This window comes from Sceloporus occidentalis, unplaced genomic scaffold (genome assembly GCF_023333645.1).
Source record: "Sceloporus occidentalis isolate IW3139 unplaced genomic scaffold, rSceOcc1.0.p SCAF_5, whole genome shotgun sequence".
Lineage (NCBI taxonomy): Eukaryota > Metazoa > Chordata > Lepidosauria > Squamata > Phrynosomatidae > Sceloporus > Sceloporus occidentalis.
This window is the reverse complement of record NW_028316985.1, coordinates 186,800,691-186,825,344: the sequence shown is the minus strand read 5'-3', so window position 1 is coordinate 186,825,344 and position 24,654 is coordinate 186,800,691. Positions and strand designations below refer to the sequence as shown.

The 24,654-nt window shown below is 45.1% G+C and overlaps 2 protein-coding genes across 3 annotated transcripts in view; both read right to left on the bottom strand.

Moving 5' to 3' along the window:
- Positions 1-1,846: 1,846 nt before the first annotated feature.
- ANKRD53 (ankyrin repeat domain 53) lies at positions 1,847-13,261 on the bottom strand. Of its 2 annotated transcripts, none has more exons than XM_089526437.1 (6): positions 13,042-13,261; positions 11,205-11,340; positions 9,313-9,512; positions 7,364-7,528; positions 6,261-6,381; positions 1,847-3,245 (listed from the first exon to the last, which is right to left on the bottom strand). In XM_089526437.1, the coding sequence occupies exons 1-6, from the start codon at positions 13,146-13,148 to the stop codon at positions 2,472-2,474; spliced, it is 1,503 nt and encodes a 500-aa protein (XP_089382563.1). In that variant the 5' UTR covers positions 13,149-13,261; the 3' UTR covers positions 1,847-2,471. The 2 variants fall into 2 exon arrangements, with proteins under 2 accessions (XP_089382563.1, XP_089382564.1); XM_089526438.1 differs by lacking the exon at positions 13,042-13,261 and adding an exon at positions 11,547-13,006.
- A 2,936-nt stretch (positions 13,262-16,197) lies between these two features.
- Positions 16,198-24,654, bottom strand: part of LOC149313314 (V-type proton ATPase subunit B, kidney isoform) — a 60,036-nt gene continuing 51,579 nt past the window's right edge. The window contains exons 8-14 of the mRNA XM_089527156.1: positions 21,981-22,078; positions 21,640-21,763; positions 20,592-20,742; positions 19,632-19,714; positions 18,911-19,015; positions 17,941-18,070; positions 16,198-16,743 (exon numbers count right to left, since the gene is read on the bottom strand). Of these exons, the coding sequence (XP_089383282.1) occupies positions 16,583-16,743; positions 17,941-18,070; positions 18,911-19,015; positions 19,632-19,714; positions 20,592-20,742; positions 21,640-21,763; positions 21,981-22,078 (852 nt within the window). The 3' untranslated portion in view covers positions 16,198-16,582. The remainder of the gene's footprint in view (positions 16,744-17,940; positions 18,071-18,910; positions 19,016-19,631; positions 19,715-20,591; positions 20,743-21,639; positions 21,764-21,980; positions 22,079-24,654) is intronic.

The following is a 24,654-nucleotide window of genomic DNA, read 5'->3' as shown; positions in this document are numbered from 1 at the left end:
TCCTTTGCCTCTCCTGGGCATCTTGTTTAAAAAGCTCTGGGTTCTGAGCTGCTGTGTGGTGCCCTGTGTCATAATCCTGGCCAGGAGGAGCAGAATTGTGAGGGTGCTGCAGAAACACCAGCTACGTTGAGATGGGATTGGGGCTAAGATAGAAAGCCAAAGAGGCCCTTGCTGCAACAAGGGAGAGTTGTGGTTGTCTCCCACCTTCCTTCAAGTCTAGGAAGACAAGCTGACCACCATGTAATCTTCTAAATCTAATCTTCAAGAGCTTTTATTTAATCTTTCTTTCATTGGGATGCAAAGTAGATGAGTTGCTAAGAACATAGAATCATAGAGTTGGAAGAGACCCCAAGGGCCTACAGTCCAATCCCCTGCTAAGCAGGAAATCACAATCAAAGCATCCCTGACAGATGGCCATCCAGCCTGTCTAAAGACCTCCAAGGAAGGAGACTCCACTAAACTCCAAGGAAGGAGTGTTCCACTGCAAACAACTCTTACTGTCAGGAAGTTCTTCCTAATGTTGAGTTGGAATCTTTCCTGTAGATTGCATCCATTGTTCTGGGTCCTAGTCTCTGCAGCAGCAGAAAATAAGCTTGGTCCCTCCTCAATCTGACATCCCTTCAAATATTTAAACAGGGCTATCATATCACCTCTTAACCTTCTCTAGGCTAAACATCCCCAGCTCCTTAAGTCGTTCCTCATAGGACATGGTTTCCAGCCCCTTCACCATTTTAGTCCCCCTCCTTTGGGCACGCTCGTTTCCCCACATCCTTTTTAAATTGTGGTGCCCAGAACTGGACACAGGATTATTCCAGGTGGGGCCTGACCAAAGCAGAATAGAGTGGCACTATTACTTCCCTTGATCTGGACACTACTTCTATTGATGCAGCCTGGAATTGCATTGGCCTTTTTAGCTGCCGCATCACACTGTTGACTCATGTTCAACTTGTGGTCTACTAGGACTCCTAGATCCCTTTCACATGTATGATGAATTCTGTCCCGCCAGCAGCTCAGACATTATCCCCCTCCTGTAGTGTTTGCAGCTAGGCAGAGACGTATCAGAGCCTGTCCTCCACTTTATCTCCATGAAAGTGTGCTGGGATTTCCTCTTGTTCATAGGATGGGTTCTCTGCATCCAGAAGGTCCCATCTTAACCTCCTAGCAGCTGTTGCATCTCTACAATGCTGGGACAGAGAGAGAGTGTCTGCTTTGGACAGTAAACTGGTCTTGGCACACAATGAGGCCTGCATTGGGAGGCAGGCATCTATCATGTAGCTATGTCTCCTTAGCTATGCCTGCTGTTGCCTTCTGCCAAACCCACCTTGTAAGCAGATCAGCCCTCATTTCTATGTTGTCGGGGAGCAGGAGGATTAGCAGGGACGCATCCAGCTATTTTCCTGTAGCTGGAAACACTATGATAGGCATCTATAAGGCCCTCCAGTGAACCTCTGCCCTTGCAGATGAGGTCTTTGCCCACTGGCTGACCTTCACTCTCACACATGGTTAGACCTGGGTTTACCCTCGGGGAAGGTAGAGAAGAGGTCTGCCCCCTCCTTTCTGTGATAGCCCTTAAGATATTTGGAGTGATATCATGAACATGCCTGACCCTCTCAACATTTCCTTATGTTTTGTTCTCTATCTCTCTTTCCATCCTTGGTCCAAAACACACTTTAGAAATAATCCGGTTTGAGACCGCTTTAACTGCCCTGGCTCAGGGCTAGGGAATCCTGGGAATGGTAGCTTTGTGAGACATTTAGCCTTCTCTGTCAGAGAGCTCTGGTGTCACAATAAACTACAGCTCCTAGGATTCCCTAGCCCTGAGCCAGGGAAATTAAAGCGGCCTCAAACTGGATTATTTCTGCAATGTGTTTGGGATCCTTGTTGCTCATCCTGAGATGCCCTCACCTGGTCACACCAACAAGAACCGTGGGCTCATTCTTTTGGTGAGTGTTTGCAAAAGGTCACAAGGGGAGAGTTGCAGGTCCTGTTCTCTATTCCAGAGTAATGACATGGCTACCCAAACACATCACAACTCAAAAAACAGTTGCAGGCTGGTTGTTTCAATGCAACTGACTGCATAAGTGATCTCCAATAGCTCCAAGAATTCTCCCTCTCCAAAATTCTGAATATGCACACCACCATATTCCATGCAAAACTGAATATCTGAACGCCTCATGTTGGGTGTTCAAACCTTTGAACCTTTGTCAGACATTGAGTGATGACACAAGATTTTATAAATGGCCGCATACTCAGCTGGTTTAATGCTCCTTCTGGTTCTTTATGTTCTCACAGCCTGAGTGATGGAAAATGCCCTGCCCAACAAATTAATACCCCTCAAGTTACTTGATGGATGATCTCTGCCATTCTTCTATACCCATGCATTTGGGGCAGGCATGTCTTTTTAAAATGAAGACAAACAAAATAAGTCCAAGTCATTTGGAACACAGCCTGGAAACACGGGAAAGAGTGAGTTAGTCCTGACGGCTGCTGATTTTGCTCAAAAGAGAGGAGGAGGAGGAGGAGGAAGAGGAAGGGGAAGGAGAGGAGGAAGGGAAGGTATCTTTACCCCCGGCACAGCCAGAATCTAGCCTTGGAGAGAGGACTTTGGGGTCTCCATAAGTAGAGAAGTGGGCCTTCAGCCTGTCCACAAAGGCAGGGTCAAATGTCTGCCGTAAGCTCATGGCCATCTGGTCGGTCCACTTATGTTCAGGGCCTGGGAGGCGCTTGTGCTTCAGGCTGTAGATGTTTGTGGGACGGAAATCCTTTGGGACCTCCATACGGGGGGGCCAGCTTTGCGGGTACAGGCTCTTCTCCATGTCCTCAAAGGGCAAGTTGGGCACGTAGGGGAACTTGCCCACACCATCAATCTGGATCTCCATCTCTCCAGAGGCATTCTTGAAGAGGGAGACGAAGGAGGTGAAGTCTGGATCCACAATCTTCTCTGGGTCGACCCCCAACCGGACAGTGCTGGACCGGGAGATGCGCGTGATTGGCTCGGAGGAGAGGTTTGTGCTGGGGTTCCACAGCCGTTGTCTCTGGTCCTTCTGTAGCAAGGGGGGGGCTTTGCTTGGGACCAATGCAGTGACCGAAATGATTGGGCTGGCCATTCCCTTGCAAAACTTCTGGAGAGTCACGGACGGATGCCTCTTTTCCAGAAAGGTTGCAATGCGACTGGAAGGACGAGGCAAATGCTTATTGGCCAGCCACTCTTCAAATGCTGCGATGTTACAGAAATCCACCTCCATCTGCAACAGAAACAGAGGAGCTGGGAAGGGAGTGCATTTGAGTGTCTGATCACCAGAATCTGCCAGACATTGACTTTTTTCTGCTTAGCTCTCTGGAAAAGAAGCCAGTACCTACCTATCAGAATTGAGGAATAAATAATTTATCATCTTAGGTCTAGTAAGACCAATCTACCAAACAGTAGAGGGGTGACAGTTACATCATGATGATGATGATGATGATGATTATTATTATTATTATTATTATATTTATATCCTGTTCTTTTCCCAGAATTGGGACCCAGAGCTCCTCACAACATTAAAAGAACAATACAATTAAAAACACAGAAAAGTGTTAGATGAAAACAGAATTAAATTATTACAATATTAAAAACAGATTGCATATAAAAGTGTAAAATATATTTAAAAGGATACAAGTGCATAAAAAAACATTCAAAAGAATAAAACACCCAGCCTGTTCTTTTAAAACCCCTATTTGAAAGGCCTGTCTGAGGAGGAAGGTCTTAGCCATCAAGGCCTTGGGGTCCATTCCCTGGGCAGGGAGTTCCCGAGTCTAGGGACATCCATAGAAAAGGCCTCTCTCGTGTCCCCACCAGCCATGCTTGTGAAGGGTGTGGGGCAGAGAGAAGGGCCTCCCCTGAGGATCTCAGAGCCCAGGCCGGCTCATAGAGGAAGATACGGTCTGCCAAATAGCCTGGACCTGAGCCATAAAGGGCTTTGAAGGTCATAACCAGCACTTTGAATTGTCACAGGAAACAAACTGGCAGCCAGTGGAGCTCTTTCAACAAGGGAATTGTGTGGTCTCTGTAACCTGCCCCAGTTAACAACAGCCAGTCTTTGGACCAGATCAAGTTTCTGAACACTCTTCAAAGGCAGCCCCAAACACAGCATGTTGCAGTAGTCCAAACGGGATGTAACCAAGGCATGTACCACTGCGGCCAAATCCAGCTTCTCAAGGAACGGGTGCAGTTGGCACACAAGTTTTAAATGTGCAAAAGCACTCCTGGTCGCTGCAGAGACCTGGGCCTCAAGGTTCATAGCTGAGTCCAGGAGTACCCCCAAGCTATGAACCTGCATCTTCAAGGGAAGTGTAACCCCATCTACAAAAGGCTGGATCCCTATTGCCTGATCTGCCTTCTGACTGACCAGGAGCACCTATGTCTTGTCTGGATTAAGTTTCAACTTGTTTGCCCTGAACCAGTTCATTACTGATTACAGACACTGGTTTAGGACCAGGACATCCTTCTCGGATTGAGGTAGAAAGGAGTAGTAGAGCTGACTGTCATCTGCATATTGATGGCACCGCAACCCAAAACTCTCCCAGTGGTTTCATGTATACGTTGAATAGCACAGCACCACCTTCTGGGTTCACCCCTCCAGGAAGGAATGGAGCCACTGCAAAACAGTACCTCCAGGTCCCATCCCAGAGAGGCGGCTGAGAAGGATACCACGGTTGATGGTATGAAAAGCTGCTAAGAGGTCCAACAGAACTAACAGGAATACACTCCCCTGTCCAGTTTCCTGTGTAGGCCATCCACCAAGGCAACCAAGTCTGTCTCTGTTCCATATCCAGGCCTAAAGCTAGACTGAAATGGATTTAGATAGTCCATTTCATCCAGAAACTTCTGGAGTTGGGAAGCCACCACACATTCCAGTACCTTACCCAAAACTGGTAGGTTGGACACTGACCTGCAGCCTCAGATACTGCAGTGGAGTTAATCCACCTGGGCAAGGAACTGAGCTGTCCATACAGGACAAAGCATCTGAATAAAATTGCCACTGATAGAATCACAATAGCACAATTACCAAAAATGGCACTACTTGGAACATGAAGCATTATTTGATTATATCTCACTGATGCTTGGACAGAATATGAAACACCGATGGTCCAAAACTCCATCAGTAAGACCTGGGAGACTATGAAACAGAGATTATAGAGAATGTGCTTGTTCTGTAATAGCTGGAGCTCCAAGCCTATGATCATACGTTTACTTAAGGAAACCCAAGAGATGCGCATCTAAAGATCATTTGATTTTTACTACATGTTAATTGATTTTAATGAATTTCAATGTATCTATGTGTGTGAAATCTGTTAAGCCATCTTCAGTTACAAGGTGCGAGACTTCCCCAACTAGTGCATAGCTTTACAGTTGATACAGTTTGAAACTAGGGGAAGTAGGCTGAAGGACAGAGTTATAGGTCTGCCCCTTCTCCCATAGTCTAAGACAGCTTACGTAACATGGATGCACTGCCCCGGCTTCTCCTTGAGAAGGATGTAAAAGGTGCACCACAGAAGCAGGCATGCCTAGGGGTCACCCTGTCTGTGGGTTCACTCAGACAGGATGGGCAGAATGTGTCCATCAAAGGATTCAGTTCATCCAAGTAAAGCCTACTCTATGCCATGCAGAGCTGGACACTTCCACTTATGTGCCCATGTGTACAACCAGAGCATAATGACAAATATTTCAGGAATATCATTGTTGCCCAGCATGTGCATCCCACTTATGAGAGGTGAAAAGTTTCACTCAGGATTCATCTTTCTGAACAGGAGGTCACTGGATGCTTAAGACAGTTTGTGATAGAAAATGTAGTTACACATTCACACAAGCAGATGAAGCTCCACAACACGAGCACGCCAAAGATTACCGTCGCTCACTGGATGTTCAGGGGAGCCTTCGATGTCAATGATATCCTGCAGAAAGCAAAACCACCTTTCTCTGCTTCCTTTCTGGCTCAATTCCATCATGGAATGACTTTCGACTACACACATAGATCTCATTCCCCCGTCATCCCCCATGCTTCTAGGAATCCCAAAAAGATCATTGACCAGCCTCAAATCCAACATCCCCAACATAAACCTAGACTATTTCACCCATCTTTAATATGTCTGCAGGACTCTCACATTGCATAAATGCTTATTCAGGTGGACCGCGGCTGGGGTTGGTTACTAGCTGGAGTGCTAGTAACCAAAATAACCAAGGCCTTGCGTGCCTTCAGCCAACTTTTGAAGCTTCTGACCTGTTCTCTTTTGAGGAATTCTTTTCTTCTCATTTCACACTCCTCCTTGATTTCATTCAGTCTACACATCTCCCGCGCATAGTTCTCCTTGTCTATTTTCCACATGGCACTAGCAAGGTATCTACAGGGACAGAGAGAACAACTTTGAATGAGTGAACAGACTCCCCTGTGCTCATCAAGCAAGACAAAAGCTTTGCCCAAGGTAAACACAGCTTCCCAAACAGTTCCTTCCAGTGGCCCTCAGAACAGTGGCCTGGGGCTCTTGGCTGACCAAATAGCAATAGCAAGTACATTTCTATACTGCTTATCAGTGCACTTAAGCATTCCCTAAGCGGTTTACAATGTGTAAGCTAACTGCCCCCAACAAGCTGGGGACTCATTTTAGTGCCCTTGGAAGGATTCAAGGTTGAGTCGACCTTGACTCCCTGGCTGGTTTTGAACTCACAACCTTGTGGTTTGTGGTTTGTGAGTGAGTGGCTGCAATACAAGCATTTAACCACTGTGCCACCAGGGCTCCAAAGGATGCTTCCAGGTTTGGACATGGGAAAGGGAGGTTCTTATAGAGGCCAAATGTTTCTAATATATCAGTCTTATGCATATTCTATTTTAAAGTCAGGATTACCACAAGGACTTGCTTCTGCCTGTTCCAAAATCAGGCTGTCACTGAGAAAAATCTTTCCAGCGAGTCTTCTGAGATAGCTGGCTCACAGGTCTCTTTCACACTTTGCAATTACAGGACTTTAATACTGTTTTAACTATCACAGCTCCTCCTATGGAATCCTATGATGTGTATAGTTTCATGAGATATTTAGAATTTTCCAGCAAAGAGCTTCGCCAAACTACAAACCTAGGATTCCACAGGATGCAGTGCCAGCAGTTAAAACAGTATCAAACTGCTACAGTTATATAGTGTGAAAGAGACTATTTGCACCAAAGACACATGTCTCACATGGACAGTTTGCCTACACAGATTGCGTACCCACAACCATGACAGAGACCACCCAACTTCTGGCTTGAAGCATATCGCTGGACTAGCTGGCAGTTTGTATCCATCGTACCTTAAAGCGTCTCTTACCCATAATGCCTTGATATGCACTACTCACTTAGCACAGGCTCTGTGGCCCCACGTTCTGGCCAGATCAATGGGCTTCTGCCCCTCTGTGTCCTTGGCATGGACGTCAGCTCCTGCGTCGATCAGAACCTGGACACATTTTTCACTACCCTCGCTTGCTGCCTTGTGAAGTGGAGTCACCCCGCTTTGGTTCTGCCTGAAAAGTGTTCATTTGGGATTTTAGTGATTCATGCAAATTTGAACTCAGAGCACATTCATTTAAAAAAGCCATGAGACAAATTTATTCTAACATGCTTCTCCTACTGTGAATTGTAAACAATTAGTTTGTGAGTGAAAGAAGATGTCCAGAAGCTAATTGTCCCCCAAGAACAATGGGGTCTGCAGTCCTATAGACGTAAATCCCTTCTGGCTCCAAGTGCTTACCATTAAGAAAGGAAAACCTTAAGCAAAAATTGAAACTGGTGGGGTAGTAACTAAAGGATGGAAGGAACACTATGCAGGGGACAAAGACACATTGGCTGAGATACTAGATTGGACAGTCTGAATCTCCACTTGTTGAGTTACATAATGACTGTGCTCTGCAATTCTTGTGCTAAATGGGAAAACTATGGCAATGAATGCACATGCAAATGGCATGCCAGGAATATAGCTGGGGCGGGGGACAAAATTACAATGGAGATTATCAGACGGGGGGAAAATTGGGGAAGAAAAAGGCATACTCCTGGCAAAGTTGTGTGATTTTGCTGAAGATTTTCAGATGATGTCACGCTTATCCAGGACTTAACCCATGAAGATCCAGGAATGCTCCAGCAACAAACCATTCCCGGGGCTTCCCCATGCTAATGGAGCATTCCTGGATCTTCATGGGTTAAGTTCTGGATAATGAAATAAGATTTGTTATGGTCAATGACCTGCACAAAACAATACAATACAGTACAATATTATACAATGTCCAATAGAAAAAACAATGCAAGCATACAATATGAATACAAAAAGGAATACAGCTTGGAGATGCCTCGAACAAGGGTCAATAGGTACTGGAATAAGTAATATTGTACATCAAGTTGTATCAATTTTCTCAGTAATTCAGAAGCTGAATAAATTCTAAAAACTATATAATAAAAAAACCTATTCAAATAGAAACTAGGATCATTAAAATTAAAACACCATTCTGCATCGGCACACTATTAAGCGCGGTGTGTCTGAAAATCTTCAGAGCGATTGGGTGACTTTGCCAGGAGTATGCCTCTTTGTCCGGGCTTTTTCCCTGTCTGAAAATCTCCAATATTACCTCCCAGGAATAAAAAAAAATCTGGCCCCCAATGAAATTTTCCTTCAGTCCCCAAATTCCTAGTATTCCATAGAGTGAGACATAGGGCCCATTCATAATATGGGAATAACCCAATGTGAAACTGGGCTATTTCTCTGACGTTCACACTGGCCCCAAATGCACCTGGTGCGGTTTGCAGGGTGGCAGGGCAATGAACAACCCACTTAACCCAGTGCATTTTGCACTGGGTAACTAACTGAGTATTTTTTTTAGGGCCAGAGCAATCCACCGCCATGCAGGAAGACATCATCAAAACATTCCCTGTGGCAGATGACCATCTAGCCTCTGCTTACAAACATCAGTGTATTCCACAAGAGTTTGTTGCTTCTAGTGTGTGTGTGTGTATTTGTTTGGTGAAACCTGATCTTTGTTAAGGACTCTCATTGAGCTGCTTTGTCACTTTCAGATCTGTAATTACAGTATGCTGCTAGGTTTGGTTTAAGAAATGAATCCAGATTTGCTATATGCTTTGGCTGTCTTGATAAAGGAAACTGAGTTATAAAGAACATGAATGAAATAAGGCAATTCACACACACGCACCCATGAGTAAATCCATGTCTTGTCCAATATATGTGGGTTTTAAGGCCCCTTTTCTAGGGCCAAAATTCCCTCCCCGGCTGAAGGTGACAGGAAGGGCCTTGGGCACTTACACGTTGACTTTGGCCCCTCTGCTGATGAGGAACTTCAGGCACTCCAGCCCCATGGCCCCGTTCTCCTTGCTTATCACCAGGTGGATGGGCCGCCAGCCAGTCACGCTAGCCAGGTTCACGTTGGCACCGTATCTGTCAACCAACATCTGTATGCAGTCCAGGCGGGCGCGCAAAGCTGCGGTGTGCAAGGCAGAGAAGCCCTGGCAGGGGGAAAGGAAAAGAAAACAAGGGGATGAAAAGAGGGCTTGTTGATTAGAGCCATTCACAGTGTGCAGAAGAAAAAACCTGGCCCTCCGCACACTTCAGCCTCCGCCCTGCTCCCACTGAAACTGGTCTGAAGACTGATGGGATTAAGATCACTTATCACCGGTGAGGAGCAATGAATGCCATTCTTCCTCTGTACAGGCGCACCTCAATTGACAAAGCCTCTCACAATGCGGCTATGTTTTACAAAGTCTTTTTATCCCCATCAAAACACTGCCTCTCCTCCTCATCCTCTGTCTAGCTGGGAAGTTTACTTTTAATCCACATCAGCAGCATCGAGAGGATGGTGATGGAGGGTTGGAGGAACACAGACTTTCAGGGTTGGGGTGCGGCACATAATGCAGGAAAACCTGAGCTAGGATTCTTCCCTAACTGATCCTCCTGTAAAGTATAATAACATCTAAACCCCACAAAACAGTGATATCTTTAATCAGGCGATCACAAAGCACCGTAGCCATGTGTGTCGGCCTACAACAGGAAAGGTAAGTGGCAGCTGCCTCTAGAATCCCTTCCTGAATATGCATAACAGCAAAATAGGCCAAAAAAGGGGAAAGCAGGTAACCTGTCTCATGAATCTGCCCCCTCCAATATATTAAAGAACTTATATCTATATATGTGGCCATTGTAATGGAAATGATAAATGCAGCCTGGCGAAAGAAAAGGTCATCCCTGGATGCATTTTGAACAAAGATTTCAGGTGGTCTCTAGCAAGTTCAAAATGTTTTTGTCCACTTCTGCAAGGCTTTCCTGACCTGGTTGCTTTGTTTCAGATGAGCATATGCTCAGCTTTGGATAAAATGTCTGCTGAAACAGGTTGACCTGCTCTTCTTTTTTGGCAGTGTAGGAAACCAATTTCTTTCCATGTTATTTCTGCTCTGCTACTAAAATTTCTGTTAAGGAATTCATGCTAGGAATTTATCTATTTTCTCAAAGGAGGTTTACCTGCACAACTCAAGACCTCTTTCGTACACAAGGCTGTGGGTAAGAGACTACCTGATGAAACGGAGTGGTGCCTTTATGCTCATGGAGTTATCCAGCAGTTAGGCAACACTCCATTTACTAGAGAAGTATAATGCTGGTGCTGAAAAATAACAACAAATGTGACCCTCCAGAGGTTTTTGAACTATCATTCTCATAAATGACAATAGCAGGAGCCGATGGGAGTGTGCCAGTTTCGCCCCAGCCCTGCATGGGCTGCACCCCCCACCCAGAAACTTCCATTTTCCTTTCCAGTCCCTCTCAAAATGGCAGCAGGAAGTGACACCATACCAATTCCTGCTGCCATTTTGAGAAGGACTGCAGAGAAAAGCAAAGGTATTTGGAGGTGCTATGAGGTTCTGAAGTATTTGCCAGGGAGGTACTTGCTTATCTTCATGCAATTTGGGCATTTTTCTACCTGGTTTGGGGACAAAATTGCAGAAAAACTGCCTATTTAAAAAAAACCTGCAGGGTTGAGGGACTAGTGTGGGCCAAAAATTAAGATCCAATAGCTGCACCGCACTTACCCTGGATCTAACCTTTGAAGATCCATAATGTCTTCAACTGAAACTGAATGGTAGGGTGCAAAAAGGCACCCACTTACACACACCCCACTTCAAAGAGAAACCATGCAGAAAAGGGACATTTACGTTAATGTCGGCTTGGGTCGGACTTGAGGTTTTTTGCAGGCAGACCTGGAGCCAGCGCACATGTCCAGTGCTGGCCGCATAGTGTATTTCTTTGGACCTGATCTTTGCCGAAGGCTGTCTGATTGACTTGGAGGAACTAAACAAGAACAAAGGCACAAGTGAAGTCATTCCGGCTGCCCTTTCCAAACAGAGCCATGGAACTAAACCGAGAGCATGGTGCAAAAAGGTAAAAAGATTTGGAATGCAATGTGCAGGAGGGCTCTACCAATATAAACATAAATCTATACATTAGCCTGAGAGCAAACCAAGCCTGAACTCCCAAGAGAAGCGAGGATGACTAACTTGAGGCTGTTGTACTTTGGACACATCATGAGATAGATGACAGCACTCACTGGAAAAGACAGCAATGCTCAGTAAAGTGGAAGCGTCAAGCAGTGGTTTGGACATTGGACTAAGAGTCTGGAGAACAGGTTTCGAATCCTGGTTCAGCTGTGGAACCCACTTTGGGCGAGTCACTCTCTCAGCCTCCTCAGGGAAGGCCATGGCAAACCTCCTCTGAAGAAACATGCAAGAAAGCCCCATGATAGGGTTGCCTTAGGGTTGCCCTAAGTCAGAAACTACTTAGTCGCACAATAACAATAATGAAAGTGGGTGGCATTGGGGAAAGAGTGGGTTAATTCAGTCAGTGAAAAACCCACTAGTTTCATGAACAGGGCTGGCTGCTGATAAGAAGGATCTCTTAAGTTGCAGAATTCAAAGATATAGCCGTCTTAGTCTGTAGGATCATTATGGAGAGGGATCTCCTTTGAGATTAAGTAAAGAAAGGAGTCAGAGCTTCCTTAGACTTAAGTCTACTTCCTTAAACCACCCTTACTCTCAGGAAGCTCCTGCTAATGTTGAGCTGGAATCGCTTTTCCTGTATTTCGCATCCATTGCTCTGGTTCCTATTCTCTGGAACAGTAGAAAACAAGCTTGCTCCCTCCTTCAAATACTTAGGCTCTTAGGCAAATACAGGGCTCTCATCATATCCCCTCTTGACCTTCTCTTCTCCAGGCTAAACATCCCCAGCAATTCCCTAAGTCTTTCCTCATAGGGCTTCATGGTTCCCAGACCCTTCACCCTTTTGGTCTCCCTCCTTTGGGCCCATGGCTCCAGAGTGGAAGACACTCCTCTGGCAGGTTCCATGTATTCCTTGGGGCTTCCATCCATCTCTGGGATTCTATGACTTTGGATCTTTGGCTTACAACTGGGGAACTGACTCCATTGTTTGTGTCTCTGGTGAATGTTGGTCAGTGGAAGAGATGGCGAAGTCTCCTCCCTTGGAGGCTGCCTTTAAGGGGAGGCTTTGAGGGGGAGTTCCTGCATGGCAGAAGAAGAGGAAGGGGCTTGGACTGGATCAGGGCCCTCCTTGGGGCCTCTTCCAACTCTGGGATCCTATGATTCTAAATAGTATTATTGAAGAGTAATAGTAATAACTGTCATTAATAATAGTACTGTTAATATGTCTTCAGTTTAACTATGCCTTTGCAGAACCACAAGCAGCCTTAGCCTCGGATCTGTTTTCATGGACTCTATGTCTGTAAATCCACAGCGCTGTTTAAATAAAGCTTAACCATAATTAACAGTGTAATCCTAATGTGAATCGGGCCCAATCTGATTAGCAGCATCGCCAGTGTTGCTAACAGCGATAAAGTGAGAACTGAAAAGGCGAGGGAGCGGGGCTCGAGGGAGCAGCCTTCACACGAGACGAGAAGCGTGTTCCTCGTAGGCCTGTCGCCATGGCGACGCCGTCCCTCTCCCTCCCTCCCTCCCGGTCCGTGCTCAGTCCCCGACTGGCCTCCGTCCGTCCCCCGAGAGGCTGACGGCGCTGGTGGTGCCCACGCGAGAGACGCGCTTGGGGTTGCGCCCGCGCCGGCTCCGTCGGCCTCCCTTCGGGCTCCCCATGATCGCTAGGAAAGGCCCAGGAAAAGGCAGGCTCCGGGAAGGCCGCTGGGCCTTGAGGCGTTGCCACGGCAACGGCTCAACCAGGCCTGCCTGGTGATGCCTTATCCTCAAGAATGACCAATCAGCGTGGACGAGGCGGAGCGAAGCGTGGTGACGTTAGGGCCAAGGCCCCGCCTTGCCCTCAAGAGTGGCCAATCAGCGGAGACAGGGGCGGAGCGAAGCAGTGAAAGTGTAGGGGAGGGAAGAGAGAGAGCGGGGCACTTGCCTGCCTGCGTGTTACCTTCAATACCTTCCCCCAACTACTCTGGCCGTGGGCTATGGTTCCGCCCCCGTTGAGACTGGGGACTTCAACTCCCAGAAGCCCTTGCCATCTTGGCCAGTGGTGAGGGATTGTGGGAGTTGTAGTCCTCACTCACCTGGAGTCACCAATGTCCACTTAACTGTTAATTAAATTAATGTTAGATATAATGTTAATTAAACAATTAATTGAGGGAATCATAGGCCTGATTCCCACTACCTATTAAACCGGATTGCAAATCGGTTTGAACCAGTTCAAATGGCCCTGGTTAGCCATCCTTGTTGCCCTTCTCTGAACCTGCTCCAGCTTGGCTTCCTGGAAGTCCCTCCTCTTGCATCCCATTCCCCTCAGAGACATACATGGTGGGAATATGAAACGCATCATGGCCTTCTAGGTGGCTGCACCTGAACCCTAGAACTCATTTTCTAGGGTTGCTAAACTAGTCCCCTTCTTTGAAGACATTTCTGTTCCAACTGGTCTTAGGAATGTTTATAAAGAAAGGGCTTTTCATAGTACACCAAACTAGGTTCAGCAGGAATCTTGATGATGGTATCGGCTGCAGCAGGAGAGACAGCAACAAGACGTAGCTAGGATAGTCTCCCATCCAACTGCCTCCCTTCCGAGTCAGAGGACAAGCAAAATGAAATGTTGAAATAATGTGGGTTATGTGGGTAGGAACTGTGAGGGCATTTCCAGAGCAGATGTGTGCATAGATTGTTGGAGGGAGCGGCTGGAAATGTCAGTATGCTGCGCCCCAATTGATAGGAGATGAGATGTTGCTTGCAGTTGCTGGTGCCTGGTAAAGCAGGATTAAATGGAGGACTGAGCCAGGAATGTTTAGTTCTACATAGAATCATAGAGTTGGAAGAGACCCCAGAAGGGCCCTGATCCAGTCCAACCCCATCCTGCCATGCAGGAAATCTCAATCAAAGCATCCCCATTGACAGATGGCCATCCAGCCTCTGTAAATAGGGGCTTGATAGACCGCCTACCTGGATCAGGAGAGCAGCAACCTTACACTGCGGGTATGGGGCCCTTCATATCCGCTCCTGGGGTTTGGTTCCAGGACCCTCTGTGAATAACAAAACCCATGGATACTCAAGTCCCATTCTATACAAGAGCATAGTAAAATGATGTTCCCTTATATAAAATGGCAAAAGCAAGGCTTGCTTTTCAGAATGTATATATTTTTGGAATATTTTCAAACCATGGATGCTTGAATCTGATTGTATTTCACTTTTTAAATTTCAAATTGGGACCCCATGTACATTACAACCAACATGTTTTACAGCAACAACAGAGGGATGGTGGGATTTCCTGGGGTCTGCTAAGCAGAAGAGAGGAGCAGGGAATGCTGAAGAGGCCTTTGAAGAACATGTGGGTGGACCTGGGAAATGTATTCAGGGTCGCCGTTTTGGTTGGGCAGCAAAATGCAGCAAAATCCCAAATCCACAAGCAGTGATATCTTTATTGAATCATAGAATCATAGTGAGGAGGACAAAAATTAATTTAATAGAAAAACAGCCAATATGTTAAGAGATAGAAGGTCTGGAAATAGGGGAGAAGACTGTTTCTGTAATAGGTAACCAGGCAGGTCAAGGGATATTTTCATGGTTCTTGCATGGCATGATTCATTACCTAAAGTGGAGCTTAAATTTCTGCATTTGCTGAAACAAAGGATGTTGGAGTGTTTACTAAGATAGTGAGTAAACAGTCCTGATAAGTGGATTAATGATGGTACACATGTGTGTTTAAAATATGTTTTCTGTAATCAATAAGAGAATGGAATGTACTTATGCTGAAATTCTATGTACTAATCAATGAATAGCCAAAGGTTCTTTGTCTGAATCTCTATAAAAGGAGTTGATCTGCCTTCAGGCTTTGGAAATGATTCCGCTGAAGAAAAGCCAGCTTAATAAACTTGCTGATTTCTTGATTTCTGGGGTCCTTCTGGAATATCTGCTATAATGGAGCCATATAGCTGGAAGAGACCCCAAGGGCCATGCAGTCCATTCCCCTTCTGCCATGCAGGAAGACACAATCCAAGCCCTCCCTGGGACAGATGGCCATCCAAGCTCCAGTGATGCAGACTTCAGTCAATTCGCTCAGACTTAAATCAGACTCAGGTCACTTCAATGACTTGATTTGGCTTTGACTTGGCAAAAATTACACACTGACTTGACTTGAGACTTGTATATTTTTAGTGACTGATGTGTTGGTGCCATTCGCTTGGAGCAGCAGGCAAGACCTGTCCCCAAAGTGCAGGGCATATTTCTTGGAAGGGAATAGAAAAGATGTTAGGCAATGGGCTTGAGCCACAAGCATCCTAGTGGTTCTCAACCTCTGGTCCTCCAGATGTTTTGGACTTCAGCTCCCAGAAGCTTCAGCCAGCCAGTAAGGGGTTCTGGGAGCTAAAGTCCAAAATATCTGGAGGACCAAAGATTGAGAACCACTGTTCTAAAGCTTTTGAAAAGCTAGAAGGATCCTCCAATGTGCAGCAAGGACAGGCTGCTGAGCAGACCTTGTTGACCCCTGCCTCAAGCCCATTGCCTAACATACTTGCTGTTCCTCTCAAAGAAATGTGCCCCATGTTAAAAGTTGACTTGAAAGTATCTTGCAAGGATTTGAGACTTGACTTGAGAGTTGGACTAAAAGACTTGAATCCATCGCTGCCAGCCTTTGTTTAAAAACCTCCAAAGAAGGAGACTCCAGCAGCCTCCAAGGCAGCAGCATCTTCCACTGTTGAACAACTCTTACCTTCATTCTTCCTAATGTTTGCATGAAATCTCTTTTCCTGCTTTTTTCCCTGCAGTATTGAACCAACTCCAAAGCATAAGATCCAGGGTGATTCAAAGAGAACGGCGCAGAACCGAATAAGAACAGCTTTACTTTTGTACCATTCTTTTTTAATTACCTGGTACATTATGCAAGGTTTCAAAGCTCCGCTGGATTCTTCATCAGGCAAAGATGTTAAGAATCATACAGGAGAAAAATGGTGATGACATTAAGAGTCCCAGGCATTTTATAGTTTGGAGTTGGCCCAATAAAGGCATTGCTGCTTATTAATTTTGTTGTATATGGGTGGATCTGGATTCTGTACTGAGGAGCAGTGAGAGGTTCTCCTTGTGTGTAGGCCTCAGAGAACTGTGTCAGAGCCCTGGGAAGCCTTAGCCTCCCGGGGATAGTATTCTGAAAGGATGCTCTCTGGGATCCGTTTCAACAACTCTTTGGGGAAAATTCGGAGCAGCTGCCAGCCGATGTCCAGGGACTCAAAGATGGTCCGGTTCTCATATGCTCCTAGGAGAAAAAGATGCCATTAAAGTATGTCATTACTAGTTTACTAATTTGTTAGGAGTCATTACTAAGGATATTTGCTTCTTTCTGTACAAAAACATTTCATCCCTCATGTTCCAAGCGCCTTTGAGGTATTTTTTTTTAAAAAAGATAAAAATCATGCTTTAAAAACAGAAAAAACCTGGGCTGGGATCCGGTTGGCGTCACATACCCATGTAAATCCCCTTGCACATGTGGCTATACTTTTTTTTGTCCCTAGTGTAACAAGTCCATACCCGCAGTTTGTGCGGTTCCACTTTCAGAAACTTGAACTGAATGCAGAGGCAGCAGATCAAATAATAATTATTGAATTACCTCTGTAGGGGAACATACGCATATGTACAACACCAAGAGAATTCCAGCCTGTAGTATCCACTGATGCCGCCTAGAATAGCATCAGTATCGCTAGCTGCAGTGTGTGTGTGTGTGTGTGTGTGTGTGGGTGTTTCAAGGAAACAGTTCATTGCCCTGTTCTTCCCCTTCTCCTAGTTCCTTTAAAATCCAGGTTCCTGAGAAAACTCCTTTATGCATCTATCCTTCCTTCGCTAGTCCAGTCCAGTAGTAAGTGGAGGCTGAACTTGAAAGGTACTTTCCAAAGTGCTGAACCTATTTGATACAGGGAAAGGGATGGAGTTTGGCACCTTGGGTCTCCTTCCTAAAATTCAGGCTCCAACCTGGAACAGACTTGCCATCCACTGCCATGGGTGCCACCAGGTCATGGAATCATAGAGTTGGAGAGACCCCAAAAAGGGCCATCCAGTCCAACCCCATTCTGCCATGCAGGAACTCACAACCAAAGCATCCATGACAGATGGCCATCCAGCCTCTGTTTAAAACCTCCAAAGAAGGAGATTCCACCACGCTCCAAGGAAGCATCATCCACTGTCAAATAGCTCTTACTGTGAGGAAGTTCCTCCTAATGTTGAGGTGGAATCTCTTTTCCTATAGTTTGCATCCATTGCTGCGTTTCCTATTCTCTGGAGCAGCAGAAAACAAGCTTGCTCCCTCCTCAATGTGACATCCCTTCAAATACTTAACCAGGGCTATCATATCACCCCTTCACCGTCTCTTCATCAGACTAAACATCCCCAGCTCCCTAAGCTGCTCTTCATAGAGCACAGCTTCCAGACCCTTCACGCTGTGGGTTTCCACCTGGCTTACCTTGTGCAATGAACTGCTTCTCAAACTTCTGCAGAAACTCCAGGTAGAGAAGGTCATCGGCAGAGAGGGCTTCCTCTCCGACCACGGCTTTCATGGCTTGGACATCCTTGCCAATGGCGTAACAGGCATACTGGGGAAGACAAAAGCAAAGGAGAGGATGGGGTGAGCAACCAGACAAGGGAGGGATTTCTTGCCTTCGGAGTCGGTTGTCAGGGTTGCCAGGTTTTCAGAACTGCAAAAAAAGGGCTGCAAAAGTGTATGATGCAGGGACTGACCATCAGGGAGTGGGGATAATAACATGGGTTATTATTTTGAGGTGTGTTGTTCCTTCTCTAGCATGGGCATTACAGAACCAAGTTTCCCATCAAGTTATGAGATACTGTGTGTGTGTTGTGCCTTCAAGGTGCCTGTTGACTTGTGCAGACCCAATGCATTTCATGGGATTTTCTTAGGCAAGGAATGCTTTTGCTAGTTCCTTCCTCTAAAATATAGCCTACAGCACTTGGGATTCATTAGGAGTCTCCCATCCAAGTCTTAACCATAACAGACCCTGCTTAGCTTCCAAGACCAGACAGGTTTCCAAACTTTGTTCCTCCAGATGTTTTGGATTTCAGCTTCCAGAATTCCTGATTGTTTGCCAAAAAGGGTTGAAGTCCCAAACACCTGGAGGACCAAAGTTTGGGAAACACTGCTTTATTGTACTATCCCTCTGTAAATAATAATTACTATTGCATTAAGATGAAAATAAAAGAGGACAGCAATGCATTTCCTGAGCATCAAAAATGATTCAGCACATAGTCTGCAGGCATTCTATACAAAGAGATGTGAAAACAAGTCCCATGTCCAACTTTCAAGGGATTCAAAAGACTTCACCAAAAGACAAACCAACCTTTGGACAGTGGAGGTGGGAACTTTTGTCCTTGGCCCAAATGCTTGGGTCTCTTGTCAAGAAAGATCAAATCCTGCTTACCAGTTGGTTGGAGACATCGCCATGGTCCTTCCTGGTCATGCCTTCTCCAATAGCCGACTTCATCAGACGGGAAAGAGATGGGAGGACATTTATGGGAGGGTAGATCTGAAGGCCAGGAAGAACAGAAAAAGAAGCAACAGATTAGTATCTCGTTTTGGAAATACAATGGGCCCTTGGTATCCGCTGGGGTTTGGTTCTAGGACCCTCCATGGATACCAAATCCATGGATGCTCAAGTTCCATCAATTACAGTGGCATAGTAAAACATTGATAGAAGATTTGGTTGATTGGTTTTGCAACTACTTGCCTCACTGATTGCAAGTAGTTGCAAAATCAATCAATCAAATCTTCTATCAATTTATTTTAATACACAGTGTGTGTGTGTGTGTATAGTACCCAAGCTGGGCTGCCCAGGCTGCCGCTTACGTCACTGATGACACACAGATGATTGTCATGCATTTTGAAGTGGCACAAACTAGTGGGGACAACAACCATGCCAAAAAATAAACAATTACAAGGGGATAATGAAAGGATCTGCTTTCATAGTGGGAACAACGGACCTTTTGGAATGGATTTGCCAACGTGGAGCGAAGGCAAGTTGCACATCAATTTAAATGTAAGTGGGAATGAGCCCCAGGATGGGCTAATCCTTCTTCTCAGCTTTTATGCTGCCAAGGTAGAGAGCAGGACCAAAGGTGCGAGAAAAAAACAGGGCATTTTACCTGTCTGTTGTGCAGCTGTCTGTCCACATAGATCTGCCCTTCAGTGATGAAGCCAGTCAAGTCAGGAATAGGGTGAGTGATATCTGTACCAAACATAAAACCAGGTAGGTGTTATTAGCAGCCTGTCAGCGTGCATACGTTGCAAAATACTTCACCCTCCGCCCCTTCCAGTGCCTCTACCTGTCTATGTCTTCAATCTGTCTGTCCATCCATCCATTTATTATCTCTATCTATCTATCTATCTATCTATCTATCTATCTATCTATCTATCTTCTATCCTTCCATCATCTATTCATCTATCATCTTCTATCTATTCCTCTATCTTCTGTCTACCTATATCTGCCTTCCATCATCCATCTTACATCTATGTATCTGTCTATCTGATAGATGACAGAAGATAAAATAGATGGATGGGTAGATCAATAGACAGATAGATAGGTGATAGAAGATAAATTTATCTGTCCATCTTTCTTTTGACTATCTATCAATCTGTCTTCTATCTGTCTGTCTGTCTATCTATCTATCATCTATCTATCCTCCATATTCTTCTATCTGTCTTCTATTTGTCTGTCCATCCATCCATCCATCCATCCATCCATCCATCCATCCATTTATTAGGTAGGTAGGTCTGTCTGTCTGTCTGTCTGTCTGTCTGTCTATCACCCATCTATTCTATCTACCTCTATCTTCTGTCTGTTGTCCATCCATCCGTCCATCTATCATCTATCTATCTATCTGATAGATGACAGAAGATAAAATAGATGGAAGATGGATAGATAGATAGATAGATAGATAGATGATAGAAGGTAAATCTATCTATCCATCTATCATTATCTATCTATCTATCTATCTATCTATCTATCTATCTATCTATCTATCTATTTCTCTGGGGCCCCTCTCAGAGAGGTGGTGACCCAGGCATTGACTGCCCCGTTCCCAGACCTGTCCCTCCTTCCTCACCATCATTGGGCATAGTCAAGATGGGGATCTGGGTGATGGATCCGTTTCTACCCTCCACACGCCCAGCGCGCTCATAGATGGTGGCCAGGTCAGTGTACATGTAGCCTGGGAAGCCCCTGCGTCCAGGGACCTCTTCTCTGGCAGCTGAGACCTGGAGAGTGGAAAGCAAGAGGAAAGTATGACTGCTGGGGCTCAGCCATCCTCCCAGGTGCTCCATGAGTTGGAGGGTCCACTGCAGGAAGAGACTGACCCCTGTCTCTGCTCCTCAGGGTCAGAGGAAGGACTCCCAAGCTAAGGATGGAAGGAACATGTAAAAATATGTGAATAATAGAGGAGGGAAAACAAGTTTCCTGAAGTGGCAGCACAAGATGGCAAGGAAAATCTTGGATAGATGAGAACTTTTGCAGTTCAGGACTTGTTCTGTCCAATAAAATAAAACAAAATAAAATAAAATGCATGTACAGTCGGCCCTTCTTATACACAGATTTTTTATGCACAGATTCACGCATCCATGGTTTGAAAATGTTCAAAAAAAGTATAAGTTTCAAATATCAAACCTTGATTTTCCATTTTTTATAAGGGACATCATTTTTCTATGTCATTATATTTAATGGGACTTGAGCATCCACGGATTTTGTTATATACGGGGGATCTTGGCACCAAACCCCAGCGGATAACAAGCGTCCACTGTAGTTCTTCTGAATCTATGCAGGTTTTCTGCACAGAAAAGCATGTTTTCTGCAACAACAACAAAAATCCCACTTACATTTTTTTGCAGAATAATTCCTGAACTGAACGAGATGCGGATCGGAACTGATTTCCTATGAGGTGTTGAGGGGTCTCCAGGGGGGAAGCGGAAATTATCAACCTGTGTTTGTCCTAAAAATTGCAGTTTTCAATGGCCCCCTTCCTGTGATGTTGCGTTTAGGATTCCAGTTTTAGCCCTGGAATATTAGGGTGTGGGGTAGTCCTGATCTGGAAGCCCTGGTAGGAACTCCAGGTTCTATGATTAGCTATCAAAGCATAAAGCTTAGACCTCTCCACTGACCTCCCGCAGGGCTTCAGCATAGGAGCTCATGTCGGTCAGGATCACAAGGACGTGCTTCTCGCATTGATAGGCCAGAAACTCCGCTGTGGTCAGGGCCAAGCGTGGCGTGATGATGCGCTCAATCCTGCGAGAAGCAGAAGAAGGTCCGTTGGAAATGATGGAACCCATCATCCTCTCCCTCCATCAGTGGTCCAAGCGTCCAGTGCATCCCACATCTCCCCACTATGTGTCATCCTTACACTTCGACACAGGAAGTGTGAAATATTGGTGCGGAAAGTTCACTCTTGCCCCCATGGTTCAGTATCACAGAGCCCCCCAAGAAAAACGGGGAGTCCACTCACGTTGGGTCATTGGCCAGGTTGAGGAAGAGGCAGACGTTCTCCATGGAGCCATTTTCTTCAAAGTCCGACTTGAAGAAACGGGCCGTTTCCATATTCACCTGAGAGCCACAAAAAATAGAAGCAGACACACATTTAATCGGTAATGTTCAGGGGACAAGGCCAGTGTCTATAATAGATATGGCCCCAGGCAAATGCGTTTTGCACCCATCTCTGTCCTCGTCGCACAGTTACAGCGGTTTGATACCACTTCAACTCCTATGGCTATGTGTCCCATGGAATCTGGGGATTTGTAGTTTGGGAAAGGATTCCAGATTCTCTTCTAGAAAGCATTAGGTTTACCCTCTACACTCAACTATAAGTCGGCCTCATGTATAAGTCAAGGGCAGGTCCAAGGATTTTGATGCAACCCATGGATAAGTCAAGGGGAAAACATAGGGGCATGTAAAGGTTGATGCAAAGAAAACAATGCCAAAGGACTTATAAAATCCCAGCAGGCCTAACTGTTTATGCCCAGACTAAAGGTTTGATGGATGCGAGACTAGAAGAGGGTCAGTGCTTCCAGGGCAGATTACTTACTCTTGTCTTTCACCAAGGGATGGTTCCCTTTTGTTAAAATAAGAGTTTACACTGACCTGTGGATCAGCCAACTCAGGCTTTTTGGGTCAATTTCATAACTAAAATTTCTAGATTTATACATGAATATATACAGTACTTATTTTATTATTTATTTATTTATTTATTTATTTCATTTCATTTCATTTCATTTCATTTCATTTCATTTCTATGCCGCCTTTCTCCCAAAAAGGGACCCAAGGAGGCTCAAACTCCTCCGAACTACAATTCCTCGTTTATTCTGTATGCCTGTCTACACTGCAGAATTAAACTGATTTAATACTTGGTCTCTCTCTCTCTTTTGAGGAGAGCTCAGTGTTTTGCAAATAGTTCACCGCAGGACAAATCCCGTTTTGGGAGAAAGATGGCATATAAACCCAATAAATAAATGCATAGAATTTATTTGCCATGGTAAATAAAATGGTACCAGACTGCTATAACTGTATAGTGTGAAGGATATGTTGTTTGGATATGAACTACAAACACAAACATCCACTCTGCTCAGAGTTTGGGAAGTTACTTTTAAAAACTATTAGGTTTGCATTTTTACCCTGTGGAATTAATGCACTTTGCCACTGCATTAACTGCCATGTCTCCATCCTATCGAATCCTATTGAATCCTATTGCATCCTGGGATTTGTACAATTGGCCCTCCACATTTTTGGCTTTTGACTAATGATAGGTGGATAGATAGTTTTGATTAATATGTTCTCTCTAGGAATCTCTAGGTCCTCCTGCGCAACTTAGTTGACCATAGAGTTGTGCTGGAGAACCTAGAAGTTCCTAGAGAAAACACTTCTCTAGGCATTTGTAGGTTCCCCAACATGATTCTATGTTCAACTTCTGGCAGATGTTGACCATAGAGTTGCACTGGAGGACCTGAAGATTCCTAGAGAGGTGATCTCTTAGGTAAAAAGAATAGTATGTTTTTTATTTGTGGTCTTTCCACATTCACAAGGGTCCTTCAGCCCTAATCCCAGCGAATGTAGTCTGTTGTTGCACCAGCGCTCTCTGACAGAGAAGGCTAAATATCTCCCAAAACTACAAATCCCCAAATTATATTGCATTGTGCAATGGCAGTTAAAGCGGTGTCAAAGTGCATTATTACTGCAGTGCAGATTCAGCCTAAAAGTCCTTGTTGCAAAGTAACCCTTTGCCACTGCTCTGCACACTGAAGGAAATGAAGAACCCAAAACATTATGTGTCCCATAACTCCTTGTAATAAAATAATAATACCAAATAAAAGCTAAAAACTCATCCTAGTTTATCACACGAAGGAGATCAGGAGTTTATCCGTGAATATCCCGGAAAAACCGCGTAATTACGCGAAACGATTTCACACGACGTCTCACAAAACCCACCATTAAAGTGGTCACAATTAAGCGTTAAGGTGCATCTTTTTACTTTTGGGGTTTCAGTGACAATGCATTTCCGATATGGCTTTATTTGTGCCATTCTGTGTGATAATCATTCTCTCAATAACGTGCCATTTCCTCTTTATTTGTGGGATGCTTTAAATGTGCTTGAATCTCTCTTTAATGCTGAAATTAACCCCAGTGCAATAAACTCCACAGAAATATAAATGCATGCTTCTTTTTCTTGTTGCCGTGTGCCTTACAGTTGTTTCCGACTTATGGTGACCCCAAAAGCAAACCTATCATGGGGTTTTCTTGGCAAGATTTCTTCAGAGGAGGTTTGCCATTGGTTTTCCCTGAGGCTGAGAGACTGTGACTTGCCCCAGAGGTCACCCAGTGGGTTTACATGGCTGAGTCAGGATTCGAACCCTGGTCTCCAGAGTTGTAGTCCAACACTCAAACCACTATGCCACACTGGCTCCTTTCTTCTTCGCTTCATCATCCTCACAGAAAAAGGGAACATACTGAAATTCCTCCTGGACAGAAGGGTGAAATGTAGGACATGTCCAGGAAAAGGAGGGCATTGGACCTTGAAGGGAGATGGCTGCAATAGCTGGACTGGCCACTAGGGGGAGCAAAGGGCTACCTGTTTGCTGAACCAAGAGATGCTGAAAGAACATCTGGAAGAAGGAAAGGGAAGAAGGGGG